Raw genomic sequence first — 22,376 nt, 5'->3', positions numbered from 1 at the left:
CTAAACTACAAAAATAAAGCCAGGCACAAAAGTGCATTCGTAACCATGACTTTACTTACAGACTTTATTTAACTCCCTAATTTGTTTATAAGGAGAGTCTGCAAGATGAGTGCAAGGAAGAGGTACTTTTGAAAATTTTGACTCGGTAACGAGAGAATGATATTAACTGTTATGGTCTAAATACTCCTACTTTTAAATAAAAACTTGATTCTTTTTTAGGTAAGTCATCTGGATCTAACTAATGTAGCCATAAAATGTCAAAGATGAAATCTACCACATGTGCTCTAGACCCAAGTCCAACTGCATTGTTCTAAGTACTCTTTAATGGTTCATTGTTGTCTGGTAATGTTGCTAGTTCTCTTAAGGTCGCTGTTACTAAACAACAGTTTTAAATCACGGGTTAGATTCTACTGCTGTGAATAATTTAGGCCTGTTTGCAATCTCCCTTTTCTACCTAATGTTATAGAAGTAGTGACTTCTGGTCTGTTGCACATTTATCTCAATATACATATTAACATAGCAGTTGTTGATTACCCACTGGCCATTTAGCATGGAGGCACACTGGGGCTGGACTGCCTGACCAGGAAAGTGAAGGAACTGGACATTTCCCTGGCAGTCACAGGGCAGGAATCCAGCACCAGAATTCCTACAGACACTTGAAACCTGCCCTTGAGTATTGAGGGTATTTGGGCTTCGCCCCTCATGTCAATAGTTAAAACTCAGGAGGTTTCAAAACAACTCAGGGATAAAGTTGGGGAACAAGCACAGATCTGTAGAAAGATATAAACATTGAAAAAACAGTATCGTTTTAAGTACTGTTAAATCGATCATTGAGAAGTATGATCCAACCCAGAAACACTAGCATGATCTGGTTACCCCTCCAAACAGAGCAGCAGGGAAAGGAGAAAACTGGTTCGAGTTGCAACTCTGAGGCCAGTAGAATCTTTGAAAAACTGACAATTCAATGACTGTCAACAATATCCCCATCTTTCCACTTGTGGTTAGACGAGATGAAACCCGAACTTCCTGGTCTAAATTCATTAGATCTGACACAAACCCAACAACACCCACTCAGCGAACACCATCCCTCCTATGTCACATGTACTCAATCAATGTGCACCTTATCTAGCAAACTTCATAAAAATAATTAAACTGAACAGAACTGAAGATAGTAAGAAACATATAAAAAGAAAAATACATCATAAAAGCAATTTCTTAAAAGTAAAAAGAGACAAAAGAATCACGGTGTTGAGAGGAGAAGATGTATTGTACATAAAAAACAGTAAAAATAAAATGGAATTGTGCCCAGTACTAACCATTTGCAAGAATTCATTTGCATTATTTCATTCATGGTTTATCCACTCTGTGACTTTGGCCTTGTGCTTTGCATTATCTGCTGAGAGGGGAATTTTTATCCCAGTCTTAGATCTAAAGCAGGTTTCCTCTAAGATTGGCCAGTACTTTGCTTTATCTGTCTCCTCATATTCACAAACTTCCTTGTCCCTTCTGATGTGAATCAGAACTAGAATATCACACTGCCACCACCTTGTCAGTAGTGATGGTGTTGACTGGGTGATGCACTTCACTGGGTTCATATGAGATGTGACACTTTGCATTTAGACCAGTAAGTTCCAGTTTTGTCTTGTCTGACCACAGCAGCTTTCTCAACATGTTTGCAATATCACTTAAATGCTTCGCTGCAAACTCCACATGGGATTTGAGATATATTTTCCACTCTGCCATACAGGTCAGCTTTGTGGAAGTGACTGAGATACCGTTAACTCATGTACATTTTAACTTGCCCAGAACCACCATGGTCCTCATGGGGGCACACCTAACAAGTTTCCTACTTGCAAGACAGCTCCTTGTCTGTCTGGGTGGTACAATAAACCTTTCACTTCTTAAAAATTAACTTCACAGGAATATTCAGTCTTTGGTCAAATTTTGGCATCCTTCTCATTGTTGGTGCCTTTTCTTTATCTCTGAGTTGTTTTGAAAGGTCCAAGTTTTCATGGCTCTAAATCTCAATCTTTGCTTGAAGTTCACTACCTGGCAGTGAGACCTTACTGAGTCAGGTGTATTTCTTTTGAAATCAAGTCAACCCTAATTGCAAACAGGCAAAGGCCATTCAACTAATTGTGTAACTGGTGAAAGTAATTTTTTGTACCTGGTATGTTAGAAATTTAGGTTTCCCATAGCAGAGAGGTTGAATACTTATACTGTACGTATACATTGAACACATTTTATTGCTTTTCTTTGCAAACTCCACACAGATAGCGGCCCAGGTCTACAGCTGAAACCAGACCCCAGTGACGCACTCACCAATGCTAACCACTGCGCCACGATGCCATCCCCGTTTTCAGTCCAAGATCTTAAATTGACTTTGAGTTTTGAGTTTCTTAAAAATGAGGAAACGACTTCTATCGATAGCCTCTTGGGGTGCCAGGCAGGGATCTAATCCTGCCCAATTCTGTGTTCTCTTCATACTGCTGCTCGTAAGAGATATTTTCCGAAACCATGATGTTAACATTTCAAGTTATGCTGATGCTGTCCAGCAATTCATAACTTATGAGTTGTTTGGCTGATATTAAGTAGTGGATGTCATTTTTCTGATAAAACAGAGATAATATAAATTGGAACCTTGCCACCAACTTCAAAAATGTAACCACCAGTGGTTTCATTGACAGGACGCCTGATCAAGTTTACTCCTTTGAGCAACATGGAGGTATCTTTTCTCCATCTAAGAATCACTGCCAAAATTAAACACGTTCTTTCTCAGCCTGACATCGAGCAGATAACGCATACTTTTGAAACATCAAGCCTAGATTATTCTGATGCTCTTTCCTCTGGTATCTCAAGTCGTATTATTTCATGACCACAGCTTGTTTGGAATGTCACTGCCCGAACTGTAACAAGAACCAGAATTGTAACAAGAACAATGGAGAAATTGTAAACAAAGAAAGAATTTTGAACATGTACCCCCTGTACTGGCACACCTCCATTGGCTTCCTGTTCGACACAAATACCTGCAAGACATGTTGATCCCACATGTCCTCAGTCCGCCTGTTAGGTCACAGAATGCAGCCCTGTTCAGTGTCCCAGAGAGCTGAGAAGACATTTTAGGTGGCCCCTAAACTATGGAACATTGTTTTAACATCTATAAGGGAGTCTCTCTGTTGTTTTTAAGATTAAAATCACATTTCATACAGCTTGGCCTTATGAACACTGTGAGTAATCTTTATAAATGGTTAGTACTGTTAATAATAACATTTTGTTTTTAAACTTTACTGTATTTGCATCTCCTCCTTTCAACACTGTCATTGTTTTGTTTCTGGTTATACTTTGAGGAAATTTCCTTTATTCTTGTATCTCTCTTTCTATACATATCTTACTACTGTTATGTTCAGTTTACTGCATTGAGTGATTGTTTTTGCAGAAAATGTAAATACACACTGAGTACATGGGGGTGGCGTGGTGGCACAGTGGTTGCCACTGCTGTTTCACACTGCTGGGGTCCTGGGTTCGATTACTGGGGTGCAGTTAGCGTGGAGTTTGGATGTTTTCCCTGTACTCATGTGGGTTTCCTCTGGGTGCTCTGGTTTCCTCCCACAATTCAGCAACATACTGGTAGGTTAATTAGCTTTAGGGAACATTGGCCCTAAATATTTTTTAAAATATCTAAACATTTAGACTGGACTGGACTGCCACATTATTATTATTTTTCCTTTATCACCTTTTGGGAAGAGTCCATTATTCAACACTGAAAACCAGAAAAATATTTCATCAAAACACGACAAGCTTTTCTGGTGCATCACTTCAGAGCATGTTTCACACACAAGCACCCTGCTATGCAAACACATTGAAGTGACATTTGACAATGTTTTCTTTCAGACAGATTGAAGAAATAAAAAAAGGAAATGTTCACAAATTGTGAAAGGCACGTGACTTGCTAGAAAACGGCACAGAGTCAGCAAGTGCTCTGTTATCTCTGGGTTTTTGCTATGGTGACCTTGTCTCTGTGTTCAAAACCTCATTAGCTTTTGGCTGTCTGGAATGCAGTGCCCAGTGTTCACTAATCACACCACTTGTCCTTTATCTAGGGAGGAGAATGTGTCTTGTACCCCTGCTTTCTCAGCTTGTCCTGAAATGCCACTGAACACATAGAGCACAATCTCCTCATACATTATCTTAAACTGGACACTCATCCAGGCCTAAAGCCTCATTAGGTTTTATGCAATTTATTATATCTATGAGCGTTCTAGCAACTTTACACAAAAAATGAAAAGAGTTACAGAAGCATAGACTAAACCGTTAGAATGTTTTCTGTCTAAATAGATTGTAAAAATCTTTATGAATCTTAAAAAAAACTACAAAACTGTGACAAAGACTGTATTAGGAATATCTATCCCAGCATAGTTTTTACAGAACCAGCATTAACCTAATAACTTTTCCCCCTTTGATAAACGATTCCTGTCCAAACTTTCAAGAGAAAATGATGTCATTTACAGATATTTAATTTGTCTGTTTTTGTGGAAGAAAAGTAAACAAGTAAATCTTGTTTCAAAGGATTCAAACAATTTCCAGGAAAACATGCAAACTGTAGAATCAGTTTAAAAAGCCTGTAGAGCTGACAAGAGTCTATGGTTCTGTGATTTATGTTACTGATTTTGTACTTTAAAAGTGTTCAGATAACACTTCAGAATACATTATGCAGTATGAAGTTATTTCAAAAGCCTTTCTTTTTCAGCATCCTTGGTCAAATTTAGAAAATGTCAGTAGCATTAGTGGTGTTACATGCATTTGTTTGCACATTGGTTTTTTTTTCAAATGCAGCCCCAGGAGGTTTCTCCTGTCTAGGAGGACAATGTCCACTTTTACATTTCCAAGACAGCCACGCTTTACAGAACATCTGTAGGTCAACTTTAGTTTGCATTATCTTAACTGTATGCAGATCTATATAGTTGTCTTGTTAATGAAAATTAACAAAAAAACTGACAGTGCAATGTACTGGTGTATTTTAAAGAAAACCAAAAAAATCTCAACCTAAAATGGCTCAATAAGTTGTATTTGGATGCAGAATTCAATCTAATGCTTTCGGATATATGCATCCTCTTTTTTGCCCACAGATAATAGTTACAAATTGAAGGAGCATTTACTGGGATGGTCCTTTGCCAGAGTAAGCAAACTCCAGAAAAAATGGGATTTTGGGAACGTCTGATTGTTGTAATTTCAATTTGCTGGGTTTGGTGCCCTTGGCTCGAAAACTAACTTTTTTTATCCCTCTCAGGTCCTGATTGCATAAAACCTCCTATTCATTAGCTGTGCTGGTGTGCACCTGGTCACACAAGAACACTGCTTTATCAGGGTCGGCTTCAAATTTATTCAAAGAGCCGTTCTGAAAAAGCCAGCGAGTTTCGTTTTAAATGAATGAGGTTTGGCAGTCGGCCGTTTTGAGACAGCTGAACCTACATTCCGAAGCAGGGTACAGGCTATTAAGGAAGAAAATAATGAAAGGTATGCAACTCTTGCATGGAAAGAAAGATTTCCCTTTGCTTCTACACTTTTTATTCAAGCACGGCTTATGGAAGCTAAGGGAAAACTACAATTTTATCATAAAGCAAGAGGTCTCAGAGGCTTTAAAACAATCTGCTATGAAATACAGCAATTTAACTAGGTGGGTTCTAGTTTAAAGAGTACTCTAAGACAGATATTCTAGTATTCAAAACTGACATCATTTGCTCTTCTGATCTTATCGGCTTGATTTGAGAATAAACACAACTGATTGTTTAAAAAGAACTTTAGGACTCTCACTTAAAAATGAAGCACAGTAATGTACGTAGTACTAACAAGGTTACTGTGTTTCTTAAACTTGTTTGGTGTCAGATTTTATGAAAACTAGGACGAAGACACAACTTACCTGGGAACCTTCCATGAAATGTTTAATGTTAATAAAATATATTTTTCCAAAATTTTGCAGGCAGTCTTTGAAGAATATGAAATTATGTTTCTTTTTTTCACATTTAATCAGAAAGCAAGAACAATTAGAATTTACATGAAAAACATTCTGGATCTCAATTTGGATTGACAGCCAAAATGATGTTAAACATGATATTTATTCTTTAAATTCAGTTCAAAATAAATTAAATATAGATCCCTATGGCCAAACAGAAGGATTCTGGAAAGGTGAACCACTAAGAAATCATCAGAAAGCGCCACTCACATTGTTTACATTTGTAATGATATTAAGCCATATAAAATATATATAAGAGAACAATATGATCAAATTACAGGCTTTCAATGTTTACAACCAATATACAGGAAATGCTCCATTCTTTATTTTCTTCTTTCCTTTTATTCAAACAAAATTCTGAAAAACAGGAGCTATTTCTCTTTATTTTGCTATCAACTGATTAAAGTAAAAACCTTTTTCCCCTGTCTGTTTGAATAGGTTTCAGGCAAGAAGACATTGACAATACCCAACATTCCAAGATACGTACAAGAATGCAGCATCCAGAATGAATAAGGTTATCTTCTCAATAGGAAACAGCAGGAGTGAGGATGTTTGCCAATGAGACACAATTTCCCTAGAGCGGTTTACGGCAAATTTAGGAGAAGTCTTCAACACTTGGACTTGGACAACACTGACCCGAAGATTTGTAGAGTCTATTTGAACCACCTGCAATTTTCAGATGACATCATTATGCTTGCACCAAACCCAAATGAATTACAAATGCAAATCCAAGAAATTGATCAAGTAAGCAACACACAGTAGTTCAAATGAAAATAAACCTATGACAACAGCCATATCTAACAGGTATGCTCTATCTATGGAGACCAAAGCCAATTGAACTGGCTGCAAGGAGTCACCAACTAAGCATTTTAGATCAATCCCCAAAATGATAACCTGACTTGTGAAGGAAAAATAAGGTTCAGAATGGAATAGGATGCTTAAATTAGATATCATCCTGAAAGGAAAACTATGTTTTTGAGTCAAGACATTTTTACTTTGAGTAACTCGTGCTCCCTCTGCTAAAGCATAGTATGGATGGGAAACACTGGATGCTGAATAGAAGAGTGATTCAGGAACTACAGTACAAGCAACATAAATAAGTGTGGAAAAGTGCAAACTGGGAATAACAAGACGAGACAGGAAAAGACTAAGAGGACAAAAAACACAAACATTAGTGGAAAAGTGAAGAATGAAATGTTAAAGAAAAACATTTATCGTCCTCCATGAAACATGGAATGGCCACACTAGAAACTTAGAGTCGTGCGGCCGTTCCAAGGAAGCCACAAAGGATTTATGAAGTACGAGCAGCAATGTGTGTGGAACAGAGCATGAGAAATTTGAAGAATTCACCTCTCATTTATACTGGATGAAGATTTCCGTTCCAGCAAGAACTTTGTCTTCCTACACAAAACAGCACTTACAGTATTACATCCTGAAAACTGTTTAAGCATGTGAAGCATCAGATATTTTATATATACAGTTCCCTGCAAAAATATCCAGACTCTTGCTCAATTTTCAGATTTTGTTGCTTTAAAACTTGCAGTCATGCCATTTTGAAGTTACAGTTAAAACGCGGTATGTACACAACCTACTCCACACCGTCAAAGCAAAAAACAAAAATAAACACTGTGAAGAAAATGGAAAAGTTATGATTGCACAAGTATTCAAATGCGGCAAACCTAAATTAATTTGCTGTAGGTGAACATAATTATCCTAACGAGCCACAAAATTAGTTGAGTGGCCTCTGTCTGTGATTTCAGAACAAAAACACCCAGCTCTGTGGGGTTCCTTGGCCAGGTAATGGTCATCATGAGAAGGGTACAAAAAATATCAAAGTCTCTGAATATTCTGATTATAGTTCACTCAAAAATCAAGAAATGGATGGTGTGCTGTGCCAACCAGACACTGCCTAGATCAGGCTGGTCCTCCAAACTGAGCAGCTGGGCAAGAAAGAAACTAGATGGGGATGTCACCATGAGGGAATGGCACCTTTGAAAGAACTACAGTACATACACATCTCCCAGCCCACACCATCCTTACAGTTCAGCATGGTGGTGGCAGCATCATGCTCTGGGGAAGCTTCTTCACAGCAGGGACTAGAAAGCTTGTCAGGAGTAGAAAAGGTCAAGTACTGTACATACTAATAACAATCCCGTACTAGTCTGCTACAGACTTAAAACTGAGATGAAAATTCACAATTTGACAGGACAATGATCTAAGGCACAAGGCCAGAGCTACAGAGGAGTTCCTAAGAAAAAGAAATGTCCTTTGGTTGCCCAGTCAAGCTCTCTGACATGAATCTTATTAGGAATTTGAAAAGACTTGAAATCTGCTGTGCATAAGCAATCCTCGTGCAACTTGAGAGAGCTTGAGCAGATCTGCCAAGATGAATGGGCAAATACTGCACCAGGCAAAATTGGTAGAGACTTATCCAAAAAGACTTGCAGCTGTAATTGCTACAAAAAGCGCTTCCACCTAATAGTGAGATTGCTGGTCTGAATACTTATATTATCAACATTTTTCAGGTTTTACTCTTTAGTTTATGTTGTTTAATTGTCTCATATTGTAACTAAAATATACATGGTATCCCGGTATATATATATGCATACATGCAGACTCAGAACAGATCTGTTTTACATGGGTAACATTCTCATCCTTTCACACATACTGTAAATTACAATCTGTCCTTAACATCCATCAGCTAATATACAGTATAATGGCCCATCATTCTCATGTATGACAATAGTTAAGCTGCAGCAGTGCCAAGTTAGCATTTCCTAGTGTTGCTTCATGTTGTCATCTGGAATGAATATTGGACTTGCTTTACAGCTGGTAATCATCACAGTTTGGCCTCAGTCTGAGTGGGAGCTATCTCAAGAATAATTACAGAAAAAAGTCAGGAGAACCCAGCTAAGGACCTCACGTTGTCTCTTTCCCTCACTTACGTAAACGAATAAATAAAAAATTTTGAGGGGGTTGTTTTGCAAGTTTGTGGTTTCTACTTCGAGTGTACAATTGTGAAATCACTGCTTGGGATGGATATTGGGTGAAGGGACAGCAGTGCAGTCGTAGGTCCAACAGTGTGAAGCCAGACATAAATACCTCCCAGGTCTGCTAAACCCTTCATTCCAGACTCAAACACCCCAGTCCTGGGTGTCACTCCGACACGACTGAGAAAGTGGTGCCAAGAACAGTACTGCCTGTATTAATTTATAATAACTCGAAGCAAAAGTGGAGGCCTACCAACTCAATCAACTGCTGCTCTTTTCAGCACAACCTGGACCAATCTGGAGATATTTTGCAAATCCAGTTTAAAATCCAGGAGAAAACTCTCTTTCTAGAACCTTGGTTCTGTTACAGTGGTACTGTGCACATTTTCTAATTCTGTGTTTTTTCTTGTTTGTTTTAGTTTTAAAGAGATGTCTGTGGGAATTACAGTTTTTGCGAAACACAGACCTGTTTATTTGAAAAAGCTGGCTATTACACAATTTGCTGGGGAGCGGGAACACATAAAATTAAGAAGACTCTTGTAAAACTGTCCCACAAACAATGAACCCAATTACCAGTAATAACTTTATTTCCAGCAGCAACTATACTAAATAAATGAGCAGTGAAATCATATCTGAAAAGATGTCACCCAGACAAAAACGTTACGTGAGGCATACAATGAGCTCTCAGACTAGCACCCTAAGAGCTGAAAATCTCTTCAAAATATACAGTATGTGTGCTGTTTTCAAAACATCTACAAATATTTCATATTTAATAAAGCTGAAATTATGCAATGGAAGTGATATCAATCAGATAACTCTACTGGTTTTAACACTCAGATTTAATTAGTTTGAAAAATAATGTCCTCTGTTTTTTGTTGTACATGATGTAGTGAGCACAGTGGAAACTGGGAGTACATCACTTCTTGGACACTTTTAATTTCTGAAAAAGAAGAAGCCATTGTCCCGTTAAGCACTACAAAGACTTTATTTATCCCCTACTCCAAGCATGTAACACTAAACCATTAAACACCAAGTTTAAACTACAGCATCAAACTGTTCAGAGTGTACATATCGTATACAGTATTTATGTACAATACTTACGTATTGTATGAGCCTTATGTTTATTCTGGTTCAGTGACAATTGAAGGTTACAGTATCTTTTGCTTGTTGCTCTACTGTAAAGCGTGTTCATCAATAGAATTGAAAACCATATTTTTAAATAAACTTTGGTTACATTGACAATACTAATCGAGAGTCGATTAGGGATAGAGTGAGCTTCATGTTGGTATTTTTATTGAGCTAGACGGGTTCAATGGACTGCTTGTAATGTTTTTTTCAGAGAGCATAAAGTACAGAAACAGTGCTACTTCACACAGCAAAGCCCATTTGAACTCTTGCTCCATACTCCAATGAACATAGTTAAGTATCCTTATAACATAAATACAAAGACGTATGTTTACTAACTCTGTACTGCTGTTAAATTAAAACATCCCCAAGGAAGGATAAAATAGAGAAGTGCAGATTAAAAGAATACTTTGTTTTTTAAAAAAAACATCTTAATGGGAAAGTCAAAATAGAGTCTGTAAAGCTGTGTTCTAGTCAATCTTATAAAATCAACTGTTTCCATACTCTGTATTCATTCCAAGAGCACTGCATACCACTGAGAGTAAGACATCTTTTTTGGGATCAAAAAGACTAGGGGCAGCGAAAAACTAAAGTCAGAATATTTTTATTTATTATCTGGAGTTTCAAAAACCTAGAACAATAATTATAATAATCGCACCTGAAGAAGGCTCCACAGTCTGAACGTTGTGTTTCTTTTCTTCTCTTTTCAGCATGGAATAAACCTTTACTTGTTCCTTTGCAGCCTACGCCAGCAGCCATATCACCCTGAAACTCACAACTGGCAACCCACAGAAGCTAAGCAGGTGTGAGCCTGGTCAGTACCTGGATGGGAGACCTCCTGGGAAAAACTAAGGTTGCTGCTGGAAGAGGCGTTAGTGGGGCCAGCAGGGGGCGCTCACCCTGTGGCTCATGTGGGTCCTAATGCCCCAGTGTAGTGATGGGGACACTATACTGTAAACAGGCGCCGTCCTTCGGATGAGACGTAAAACCGAGGTCCTGACTCTCTGTGGTCATTAAAAATCCCAGGGTGTTTCTCGAAAAGAGTAACCCCGGCATCCTGGCCAAATTTCCCCATCGGCTGTTATCAATCATGGCCTCCTAACAATCCCCCTCTGTGAATTGGCTTCATTACTCTGGTCTCCTCCCCACTGATAGCTGATGTGTGGTGAGCGTTCTGGCGCACTATGGCTGCCGTCGCATCATCCAGGTGGATGCTGCACATTGGTGGTGGTGGAGGGGAGTCCCCATTACCTGTAAAGCGCTTTGAGTGGAGTGTCCAGAAAAAGCGCTATATAAGTGTAAGCAATTATTATTATTATTATTACGCATGCTGATGCAGCTACCTACTTGAACTACGAGAGCTAATTATTCTTTGGTATTCAACCAATGAACTAGCCAGATGTATATAATTGTTGGAACAGCAAAGTAAAATCTAGTCATCAATGTGGACAGGATGCCCACATAGAAATACATCAACATGCCTTGTCTTCACAGCACACAAATTCGGACATAAAAATAAAAGTTCAGTAAATTGCCATCACAAATCACAGAAAGAGACGTGACCAGGAGATTACACAGTGATAATTATCAGTATTTTCATTGCCAATATAATTATCATTATTTTCATAATTATCATTATCAATATGCTGCTATTGTTTTTAACAAGTATCTGCTTTGAACTATTATAGTTGTAGTTGGGTTTGTTTTACTTACATACATGGTAACTAGGAAAACATAACACTTCAAAAGTCAGTACTAACAAAACATTACCACTCATTTATATAATGTAAGTCCGGGATTTAGTGTTGCCTGAAATAAAATTCCATGTTAATATAACTTTTTGACCTCAAGGTTCCACTTAAGACCTTTCTGTGTACCTCTGTCATGCCCTGAACGTTGTGCAAGCTAATGCTAAAAGCTATTGCTGTCTTTATGTCTGCTCTAACTTGTTTGGTTGTTTTATTACAGCTTTGCAAGAGATACTCAACATGTCCTATGGCTCACTGAGAGAATCGTTTCTGAATGTACAGACTTGAAGTCTTGAAGACTTGAAGACGTGCATGGCAGATGAAGTGCTTACTAACGAGGAAGGACAGAACACACGCACTCAAGTAAGGTATATTCCCAGTGAAGCTAAAAACCCTAGAAAATCAATCCTGTAAATGCACTGAAATACATTTCCCAAAAACAAGAAACTATAGTAAGCACATTACAGTAAAGCCGTCATCTGAAAAAGTTCAAAAACTGTTAGTACATTTACTTGAAACTGGTCTGTCCTGTTTGTCTTTTAACCAAGAAATTGACCCCTCCTGTATAATACTGCAGCACATTCATTTTCTCCATCACTCCCTGTTGTAGCTCTCATAAGTCTATCTACAGAGGTGGTTATTGACTGGAATAGACAGCATTCCTTAGTTATACAGTATAACTGAACTGTTTAGGAACCTAAACAGAAAAAATAATCAAGGAATGTGCAGAAAACATGAGCTGTATTGGTACAGTGCATGCAGAAAATTGAGACATTATGTAATAGTAAATTCAAGTGTTATTATTACTTCTTCAACAAACATTAAACAACAGTGGAACTATGACGTATTCCCTCATTTGTGTACTGTAAAAGAGACTACTTTAGTTTAGAGAAGATACACAGGACAAGAAACAGCCTTTCATGAAATCAAATGCAGGGATTATGGCACAGATTCAGAGAAACAAAAACATTCTTCAGCATAAATGCATCATTAAACCAACGTTGCTACAAATTATGTTTTATAACACTGTGTCTACCCCCTGCATACAATACCTTTTACATTAAAAAGCTACTTGAACGAACCTAAAGATTGTAATGAGAAGTGTACGAGTACTGGAGAATGATAGAGACCGGAGAGCCTTAGTGTGCAATAACAGTAGTTCACATGATTTCAGAATAAATCCATTTGTCTCTGTAAGGTCCCACAGTCGGTGAATTTCAAGAAATGTTTCCACCATGAGGATCAGGGAGCTTACAAACCAACTCAGGAATAAAGTTATACAAAAAAGGCACAGGTCAGAAAAATAAGTCTGATCATGATGAAGTCCATCACTAAGAAGTGGATGGTACCCAGACACTGCCCAGATTAGGTGTTCCCTCCAATCCGAGCAACAAGGCAAGAAGGAAACTGATTAGGGATGCCCCTGTGAGACCAACAGTGACATTGAAAGAGCTACTGAGTTCAGTGGCTGTGATGGAAGCAAATGTACGTGGCTTAACAATATCCCAGTCGCTCCGCAAAGAGGGGGGTGTATGTAGCTGAAAACACAACATCTCAAATCCGGAATGGGATTTGCAGCAAAGCACCTAAGTGATGCTGCAAACATTTGGCAAATTATTTTGCAAAACATCACCTCTGTTGCAAACACAACATAGTGCATCATTCAGTTAAACCTATTCCTACTGCCAAGCATGGTGAAGGCAACATTATATTATATTTTTGCTCTCATCAGCTGAGACGGTAAATCTCGTTACGATTAAAGGAAAATGGACATATCACAGTACAGGCAAAAAGTTTAAAAAAAAGCCTCTTTCACTCAGATTTAAAACTACTACAGACTTAAAACTGGGGCACAAATCAATCTCATCCAAAGCACAAGGCTAAAGCTCCGCAGGAGTGGCTTAAGGTTAAGAAAAAGAATGTTCTTGGGTTTCCCAGTCAAAGTGCTGACTTGAATCCTATTGAGAATCTTAAACAACTTGAATACTGCTGTCCATAAGTGATCTCCGTCCAACTTGAGAGAAATTGAGTAAATCTGCCAAGAAGCCTGGGCAAATATTACTCCAGGCTGTTATGCAAAATTGGTAGAGACGTATCCTAAACGACTTTTGGTTGTAATTGCTGCCAGAGGTGCTTCCATCTGATACTGAGATCACTGGTCTGAATACATATGCAATTAACATTCAGTATTTCAGTTCATACTCTAAAACTAAAACCAAACTAAAGTTTTTGCCGTCATTTGCTGGAATGTATCTTGCCTTTAGAAGTCTTCAGCTTGAGCATTCAAGTCTCAAAACGTGTGCATGCATTATTTTGGAATTTGACTAAATGGGACACCATAGGAAAGGTGTGAATATTTTTTCCAAGGCACTGTAGCTGTGCTACTGAATTTTACCCATAGTACACTCATTTTAAATTTGAACCTAGGAGGACACCTTCTATGTAATCTATAATATATATATACCACTTTGCTTAGAAGAAAATTCTAAATTTTCATTGATCTGATATATTTTCAAATCAGCAGGCACACCATTCCTTTACACAATACACAATTACACAAAAGTAGACAAGGCAAACAAAATGGCAGGCAATAGTGTTATGTTAAACCACACAATGCACAAGCAAGACCCCATTTAGAACATGGCATACAATTCTGCTCACGACTTTATAGGAATGATATTTCAGCCCTTGAATCAGTCCAGAGAAAAGCACCCAGCGGGATTCTGGGGAAGAGGAAGGAATGGCATACACTGAGGCTAAAAAAACTCAACCTTTTTAGTCTTAAACATGGAAGACTTCAAGGGGGGAATGATACAGACTATCAAAGACACTGATCTAGACACCCTTGTCAACTGGGCGAACTTTAGACTAAACAGTGAAACATGCTGGAAACCGTACTGTAAATGGAAGTGCATTTATAACCAGGAACAGGAGGCACTTCTTTACACAAAGGGCTGTGGGTGTATGGAACAAGCTGTCCAGGTATGCTGTAGAAGCCAATAACCTGGCTTCTTTCGAGAATCAGTTGGATGAGTCTCTTGGATTGATTAGCTACTGAAAACCAGACGAACTTGATGGGCCAGATAGCCACCTCTCATTTCTTATATTCTGATATGCAACAGTAAACAGTTACCATGTATTGTGACAAATGTCAGAAATCTCCATTTTATTTAGCCAAATAAGAACTACAGTACTTAATAATAGCCTTAAGCATAGCTAGTCCTCTTTTATTGTACACAGATAATAATGGCTACTTGTTATCTCTCAAATTAAGAAAATGTCAAGTATGGCAGTATCAGCCATGCATGAGGAGTGTCCGGTTAAGGCTATAATCTCTGGACAAGCAGCTCTCTCATTTAATCATCCCTGTTCTTTGCCTGTGGCGTAGATCCCTAAAGGTCTTATACAAAATAAATTGTAGACTTCTAAAACAGTCACTGCAGCTTCCCAAATATGCACAGAAGAAACGTAACAATACATTATGCACAAAGATATTCTGATTTAGAAATGCTAAAATTATTCATGGTGCTGCAATGTGTTTGTTTTTTTCAAACATTTGTTTTTAAAATCGTGTTGTCATACAAAATTCCATCTTTGAACACACGGACTTCCCGTTGTCTGTAGTTACACAACGCAGTCACTAGAGGGCTCCTTCCAATACTGATGAAGCCGGACAACGAAATACAGTAGACACAGCAAATCCGTAGAACTAAGAAAATTCCAAATCAAAACATATACAGTACTGTTTGTTATTAAAAAATAAAATATTTAGTAATATTAAAATAAAGGTTTAACGTGTTTCATCAATACGTTTAGCTTTTTTTAATGATAGCATTTATATTCCACTATAATTTTATTCACTTAAAATGCATTATTAGAAATATACACTGTAAACGGTTTACAAAGAAATTGTATTCAAAACACATTGTAACTAGTAATGAAAAGCTAATAAAGTTTTTCCCCTTGTCACTTTATTTTATCCATTATTCAATGTCTTTTAAAATCAACATGTAGACAGCATGTTATGACAACCAATCAAGGGATAATAAATTAATCAATGTGGGTATTGTGCTAAAAAGTACAGTAAATGAGAGTAAAATAATGTTCAAGGTTAAAATAAAAAAGACTGTTCTGATTGCGTGCTCACAGGGATATTTCTAATTCATCAAGCACATTTCAACGAGTACAGTGCAACGTCTCAAACAGCCAGAGTTTTGCACTGGGCACTTTAGAAGTGAAATTCTGGTTAAAGTGAGGTGTAAATTGAGAGGGATAAGCTCAGGACCGTAAATTGTGATTTTTTAAACTTTATATTAGATGTGCTCTTAACAACATATGGTCAAGGTAATTAAAAAACCATGAGATCTCTAGAAGAGTCCATACTGTACATACAGTAGCACACAGTCTTTCATTTCGTAAAAGAACTGTAGTTAAGTCTTGACCAAGACACAGAGCTTTCAAAGAATCTAAATGTGATTCTACAAAACACGATAAGGACACGGACACTCCAAAAATCCACAATTCCTAAGAATCTGAAGTAACCACAAGCCGATCCTGTTCTCCGACAACGCAGTATTATCTGCGGTGTTGAGACTCTGCTCACTCATGCACATGGAGATCAGTTATCATGTCATCTGTAATCTGTAACAGTTTAGGAAGAAATCCATCACTTTTTCGACGAATTCTACACATGATGTTTGTGTTACACTGATAACATTTTACAGGACCTGCCTCCTTTGCTCATATTTTCAACATTGCCTCATGAGTTAAAACCCCCTAAAATAAATGCATACATTCTGAAGAGAAAGCAGAACTCACACGGCCAAACGTTGCTCACTAAGGCGACAGTTTACTCCAACAATTTCACCTACTTATTATCCCATAGTAAAACAGAAAAAAATGCAAATCACACATTACTTTCGAAATTTAACGTGATGGCACTTAAACCTCAGATTCAGATTTATTTACACTTGGGTGTCTTAGATGTTACTGTACCACACATTTAAATCGAGAGAACTTTTTTTTTCTCCATCTGTAGTTGGCTACTTATAAACAACGTATTTCGCACGCCGATATTTAGACTAAAGTTAATTCGCATCAAGAAAAAAGCGGCTTCATCACCAATTTATAGGCGCCGCTGTGCCTCAGGATATCTATAACAGGCTACTGTAATAATTATACATTTTATGGGAAACTCACATATATGTCGTTAATACGTATATTCCTGGATTTTGTTAATTGATCAGGTGGTTTTCTTTTTTTTTTGTTTAAAAATCAGGATTAATGTTTATTGATATTTTTACATACAGTACAGTATCAAAATATTCAGAAAATCTATGTTTGACCCATTAACCATGCAAATGATCAAATCTGTACGCTTTAAAGGACGCACTTTGACACGAGTAGAGATGAATATGCCAAGGACTGTATTGATCTATTTTTAATATGCTATTTGCAGATTCTGTCTTATTCGTTTGCTGTTCTTTGGAAAGCGAGCGATGACTAAAGTTCCCAAGAACATTTGCAGTTCCATGGACTGCACTGCTCTGCAGTTCTTAATGAGCAAGCTCCCCTGTCTTCGAAAACGAGTTCCTTTTACTGTAAATTCAGTCCTTAATCACAGGCTTATAGTGATCACCCCTAAACGAGCACCTACTGTACCTTACAAAGTTGGTGAACCGTAGGTCTGGGTTCAGAAATATTCTCAGAATTATGCTTTCTGCTTAAGCATCTCTAGGTAACACACGGTCTCTTTAATTTCCAAGACGACCATGACATGTACTGCACAGCACAGAGCTTTCTATTAAAAACTATGAACCATAACTAAAAAGTATTTCTGCTGTTTGGGTGAAAGGATTTTTAGTAAGCTCTGTCTTCAAATAGTAAAGGATTTTCTTTTAAAATTGAGTGGCCTGAGTTCTATGTACAGCATATTGTATGTCTCTCAAACTTCTGTCGCTTTCTGTATTCTGTATATCTGTTTCTGTAGTTTTTGAGACATCCAGCTACTTTGATAAAAGTAAGGCTACAGTAAGGTTACCGTCACTCACATACAGTACAGAAGTATACGCACAAGTGTATAGCAAACGAAAAACAAAAGTAAACCTTACACAGAAAAAGCACTGCATTTATATACTGTATCACAGCCAAAATCCTACCGCACATATAAATATGTCAGGGATCATTCAAGGGTAAACAGTTCAAGCAATTTACTTTAAAAAAAACATAAATCCACTTTTATTCCCAATATATTTTTTTGCCGCAGGGGAAACGGATAGAGGTGAGATTGCATTAATACTCTGACTTTAATCCAGTGCCTCCCAGGCCCCGTTATCCTATCCCACTGTACATGCCCAGAAATCCCGAGCAAAGTCGGACTTGGCAACTGCTGTGTGCTCCGTACATGCTCATCCTTAATCTCTTCCTTACCTGATCCCTTTGAATACAAGGCAGCGAAGTTCTTCTGTGTGTCTTGTTGCCGCTAGGCTGACCGTGTGCCATGTCTGATGATATTACCGAGCTGGACCTCCTTCTCCTTTTAAATACCGGGATCTCTTCCTTCGCTCCAGTCACGGAGGTACAGCCCTCCTTATGAGTCCCCTGGTTCGGCAGGAGCCTGTCAGCATACCTCGCCAGCAGAATGCCCAGGACCCCGACCAGGTACGCCAAGTAAGGTCTCCAACTGGCCCGGACCTTGTTTAGCGAAAGGAGCGAGATCGTCCTGACCAAGCTGATGAAGATGACAACAGAAATGCCCCGCTTCAGTCTCACCAACATGAGTGCTCCGCCTGTCAAAAGAGCGAGTGTCACCACGGCTGCCGTGAAAGACAGCAGTTCGTCCGCACTAAGCAGGAGACACTGGGCTGCTGCTTCTCCCAGGTGCCAGACAGTCAGGAGGAAAAGGGCAGTTTTTAACGGGACTCCACAGCGCATCAGATACAAGCCCACCCAGAAGAAGGCACATACTAAGGTGAAGAGATGAGATACCAAGTGCCCCCAGGACTGCAACTGATCCACCGCGCACCCTGACGCGGAGTGAACTGGGGACCCCGTCTGGCTGTCTCGGCTGCCGCTGCTGCGGCTGTTGTGCTCGAGTTCCCCGTTCACAAATTTCACCACCAGAGCGAGAAAGACCGAAAGCGACCCCACGCATAACGCAGACGAAAGTCTCTTGGAGTTCCAGATCTTTGTCATCATCAGCCCTACCCACGATCCGCAGTCCCGGTCTGGAGACAGAGGGGTGACATACGTCTTCACATACCCGTTGCGACTGGGGGCCCAGGGGCTGCTGTTCTCGAAAGTGCAAATCGATTTACCCCGAAAATGATCAGATTCTGTTGTCACTGCCATTGTTAGTTTTGTCTGTCGACAAAAGCTCGCACCTCTAGCAGCGCCAAATTACACACCAAGACATAGGCGACCACTATTTCCACTTTATTGTAAAGGGAAAAAAATATGTCCTACAAAAAATACATATTTATATAAAAAAAAGTACAGTATAAAAGAAGTGATCCCAAAGTTTTAAGGAACAGCGCAGGTCTTCCACTAAGGTTGCAATCAGCGATTACAGCAATTATCCCCTTCGTCTCCTGCAGGTAGTCAAATAAAAGCCCCCAAACAGCATTCAATGAGCCCAGGGTGACAGACCAACTCCAGACGATTCCAGATCTAGGCCATTGCTTTTCATCATGTGCAGTAAATGTCTCACTCTCGGGTTTTGCGCTCTCCTCCTTCGTGGCGCTCCGTTTTTATTATTTCCCTCCTCGACTCAGTATGTCTTCATACCCGAAGACTCTTTATTCTTGCCGAAATACGAACGCCATTCCCGACCGCTGGGAAACGGAGCTGTTCTCTGATCATTTTTAAAGAAAGAAACGTGTCGCTCTGCCCGGGGACTGGAATCGCCTACGGTCCCGTCGCTTTCTTTAAAGCTAGTAAAGTATAGAAAATCCAGCATCCGTGTTTTTTAGCTCCAGATCACTGTACAAAAACAAAACACGGGGAAGCGGGTTGTTTGCGATCTGCCCGCTTAACTGCTGGTGCTGCTGTGTATAGCTCTTTCCAGGTCCTCAAGCAAGTCCATACATACAGAGCAGAGGCTACGAGACGCAATAGCAACGCAGCAGAAACCATTAGCTTTACTTACAGGCGGTGTCAGATGGTCGAGGTTTTTATTTGTACACGGTGATACTTGAAAACTGCATTTCAAATAGTTTTTTTTTTTTAGCCAGGCATGGTTTCTGTTCCGTGTGTAGGTGATTTGTTTTGCTTGAGCTGCTGGTCTTTTCATTATGCACAAGGTTCCCGGACACACGCGGTCGCTCGCTTTTAAGTTTACTGTGGTATAACAGACTAGAAGAAAATGTTGGAGAGAATAACGGAATTCTTTCTTTTTTTTTTGTATTTTGTAATATCTCGTGGATAGGACAGGTAAAGAGAGCACGCTGTACTTTCTCGAGTGAGACATTTAATAAAAATGGAATCCAAATATAGTGCGCATTTTTTGGCGTACGGCGCTAATATTCTGTTTCGGACAGTGTAGATAACTATTTTTTTTGTTGTTGTTTTCAGGTCTCCATGTGGTCTACAAAAGACCTCGTTTGTCCAGTCCATACGGCATTATCAATATTAACTTTAATGGACTGTTACTGCATAGATCTTGTACACCGAAGTTGATTAATTTTTTTTTTGTGCAATGTAAGACACATCGTCAATATCGCCTCAACAGAATGTCCCAATAGGGGGAAAAACAGCATAGTATACCATTGGTTTGAAAGTGATCGCGCACCTAGAAGTGAATCTGTATATCAAGTTTAAAGACCTGAGAATAACTTACTAACCAAGGCTGACGTTAATGCAAATAAGGTTTCTGAAAGACTTTGCAATCTGCAAGGCATATTCACAGATAGTCGCCATTCTGTCAGTGTGTTGTGTTCTATCGAGAATACAGTAGGTAGCAGCCTATAGACCTGATTGTCTTCACAAGTGCCTTCTTTGCCAGAAGACTTACACTGTAGGAAATACTGTTTTGTTTTTGTGATTGAAGGTTATTACAGTATACCCCTGCACAATATATGGAGTTTACAGATGGAAAGTTAGATGCAAATCTATGGACGGTTACTGATACTGGTCCAGAATATTGTATAGGAAATAGATTTGTCTCCTTTTCTTTCACCAACATGTTTTACAGAATCTCCAAAAATCCCACTAAGGCAGTAAACCATAGCTGTGTCAGTCAGGCAACTGCTAGTCATAGTATTTAACCAGTTGCTCCTCATCACACCATAAACCAAATGTATCCAATTGGACAGTACACTGTACCAACAGTCTCCCTGTGGCCTAATGGAAGGATAACTGGCTCTGCAGTTGTCGCCATGAAACACAGAGTTAAACACTTGACTGAGCTAATACTGTGGTTTCTTCCTCAACCAGGACCAGCAGAGTGGAAAACATCCCAGGTGTGTCAAGGCTTTGTTTAACTCACCAGAAGCATGGATTTATTTTATCTGCTGCAGAGGGCATCAAGAGGCATTATGAGCTTCTGTTTTGTTTCATGCTTTAGCATGAACTGATCTCAGTTGTAAAAACATATATTGACCATAAGTACACCTTCAAATGATAGGTGGCCATTCAGCCCCTCTATAGCATGTCGTTAGGTAGTTAGTAGCTACAGTAATTGTTGTTAGGATCAAATTCAGCTGTTTCTTGAAAGAACCCGGGGTTTCAGCTTCAACATCAAGGTTGGCTAGCTTGTTCCACACTCCCACCACCCTTTGTGTAAAAACGCACCTCCTGTTCTTGGTTTTCAGGGCTTTTCTAAATACATCATATCTAGACATAGACCAAAAGATTGCAGTGCTTACGATCAAGTTAAAATGTTTGGGGGAAAAAACCAAACCAGCAAAATGTTGTATATCGTAAACACAGGGATTTGTAAAATTGTTATTCCCATTCACTCTCAGACTAAAATGAAAAAACGTGTATTTAATCCTTTCTCCTCAGAGGGATTTCGTCCACCTCATTTTTTTTTAACTCAACAAAGAATTCAGTCATGACTATCCTGACACAGGCTTTGCTTTGCTGGATGTAGTTTTTTTTTTTGTGTTGCCAGACATCTCTAAACATCTGCAATTAATAACAGAAATTGTGTGGAAGATAATGTAAAGTTTCAGCCAGTCACAGACACTCAACACACGATGATAACCATTGTTTTTGCCAGGTCGTGATTTTGACCCACCTCGCAAATGTGTTCGTTTGCGCATAATAGCGTATAACGGTAAAAATGGAAGATCTGTACATGTCAATAGCAACAATGATACTGCATTTGCAGAATCACTGTCTCTGGGTGTAACCATCCCACAGTCCTCCTAAAGTCATGCCCAGGAGGATATACTGTACCTTTGATGCTCCACTTAAAGTGAGCAAGAGCCTCCTGATGCTCAGGGTAATGGAAACAGCTCAGACAGAAACGAGCACAAAAGCCTAGCAACCTTCTACTGGGTT

The 22,376-nt window shown here is 38.9% G+C and overlaps 1 protein-coding gene across 2 annotated transcripts in view; it reads right to left on the bottom strand.

The window, feature by feature from the left end:
- Positions 1-20,141, bottom strand: part of pde3a (phosphodiesterase 3A, cGMP-inhibited) — a 177,280-nt gene extending 157,139 nt beyond the window's left edge. For both annotated transcript variants that reach the window (XM_088645700.1, XM_088645701.1), the window contains exon 1: positions 18,303-20,141. In XM_088645700.1, coding sequence (XP_088501826.1) covers positions 18,303-19,223 — 921 coding nt within the window. In that variant the 5' untranslated portion in view covers positions 19,224-20,141. The remainder of the gene's footprint in view (positions 1-18,302) is intronic.
- Positions 20,142-22,376: the final 2,235 nt, after the last annotated feature.

The sequence above is a fragment of the Lepisosteus platostomus genome, chromosome 9 (genome assembly GCF_059453375.1).
Source record: "Lepisosteus platostomus isolate fLepPlt1 chromosome 9, fLepPlt1.hap1, whole genome shotgun sequence".
Taxonomy (NCBI): domain Eukaryota; kingdom Metazoa; phylum Chordata; class Actinopteri; order Semionotiformes; family Lepisosteidae; genus Lepisosteus; species Lepisosteus platostomus.
The sequence above is the reverse complement of the archived record's forward strand: the minus strand, read 5'-3'. Positions and strand labels throughout refer to the sequence as shown.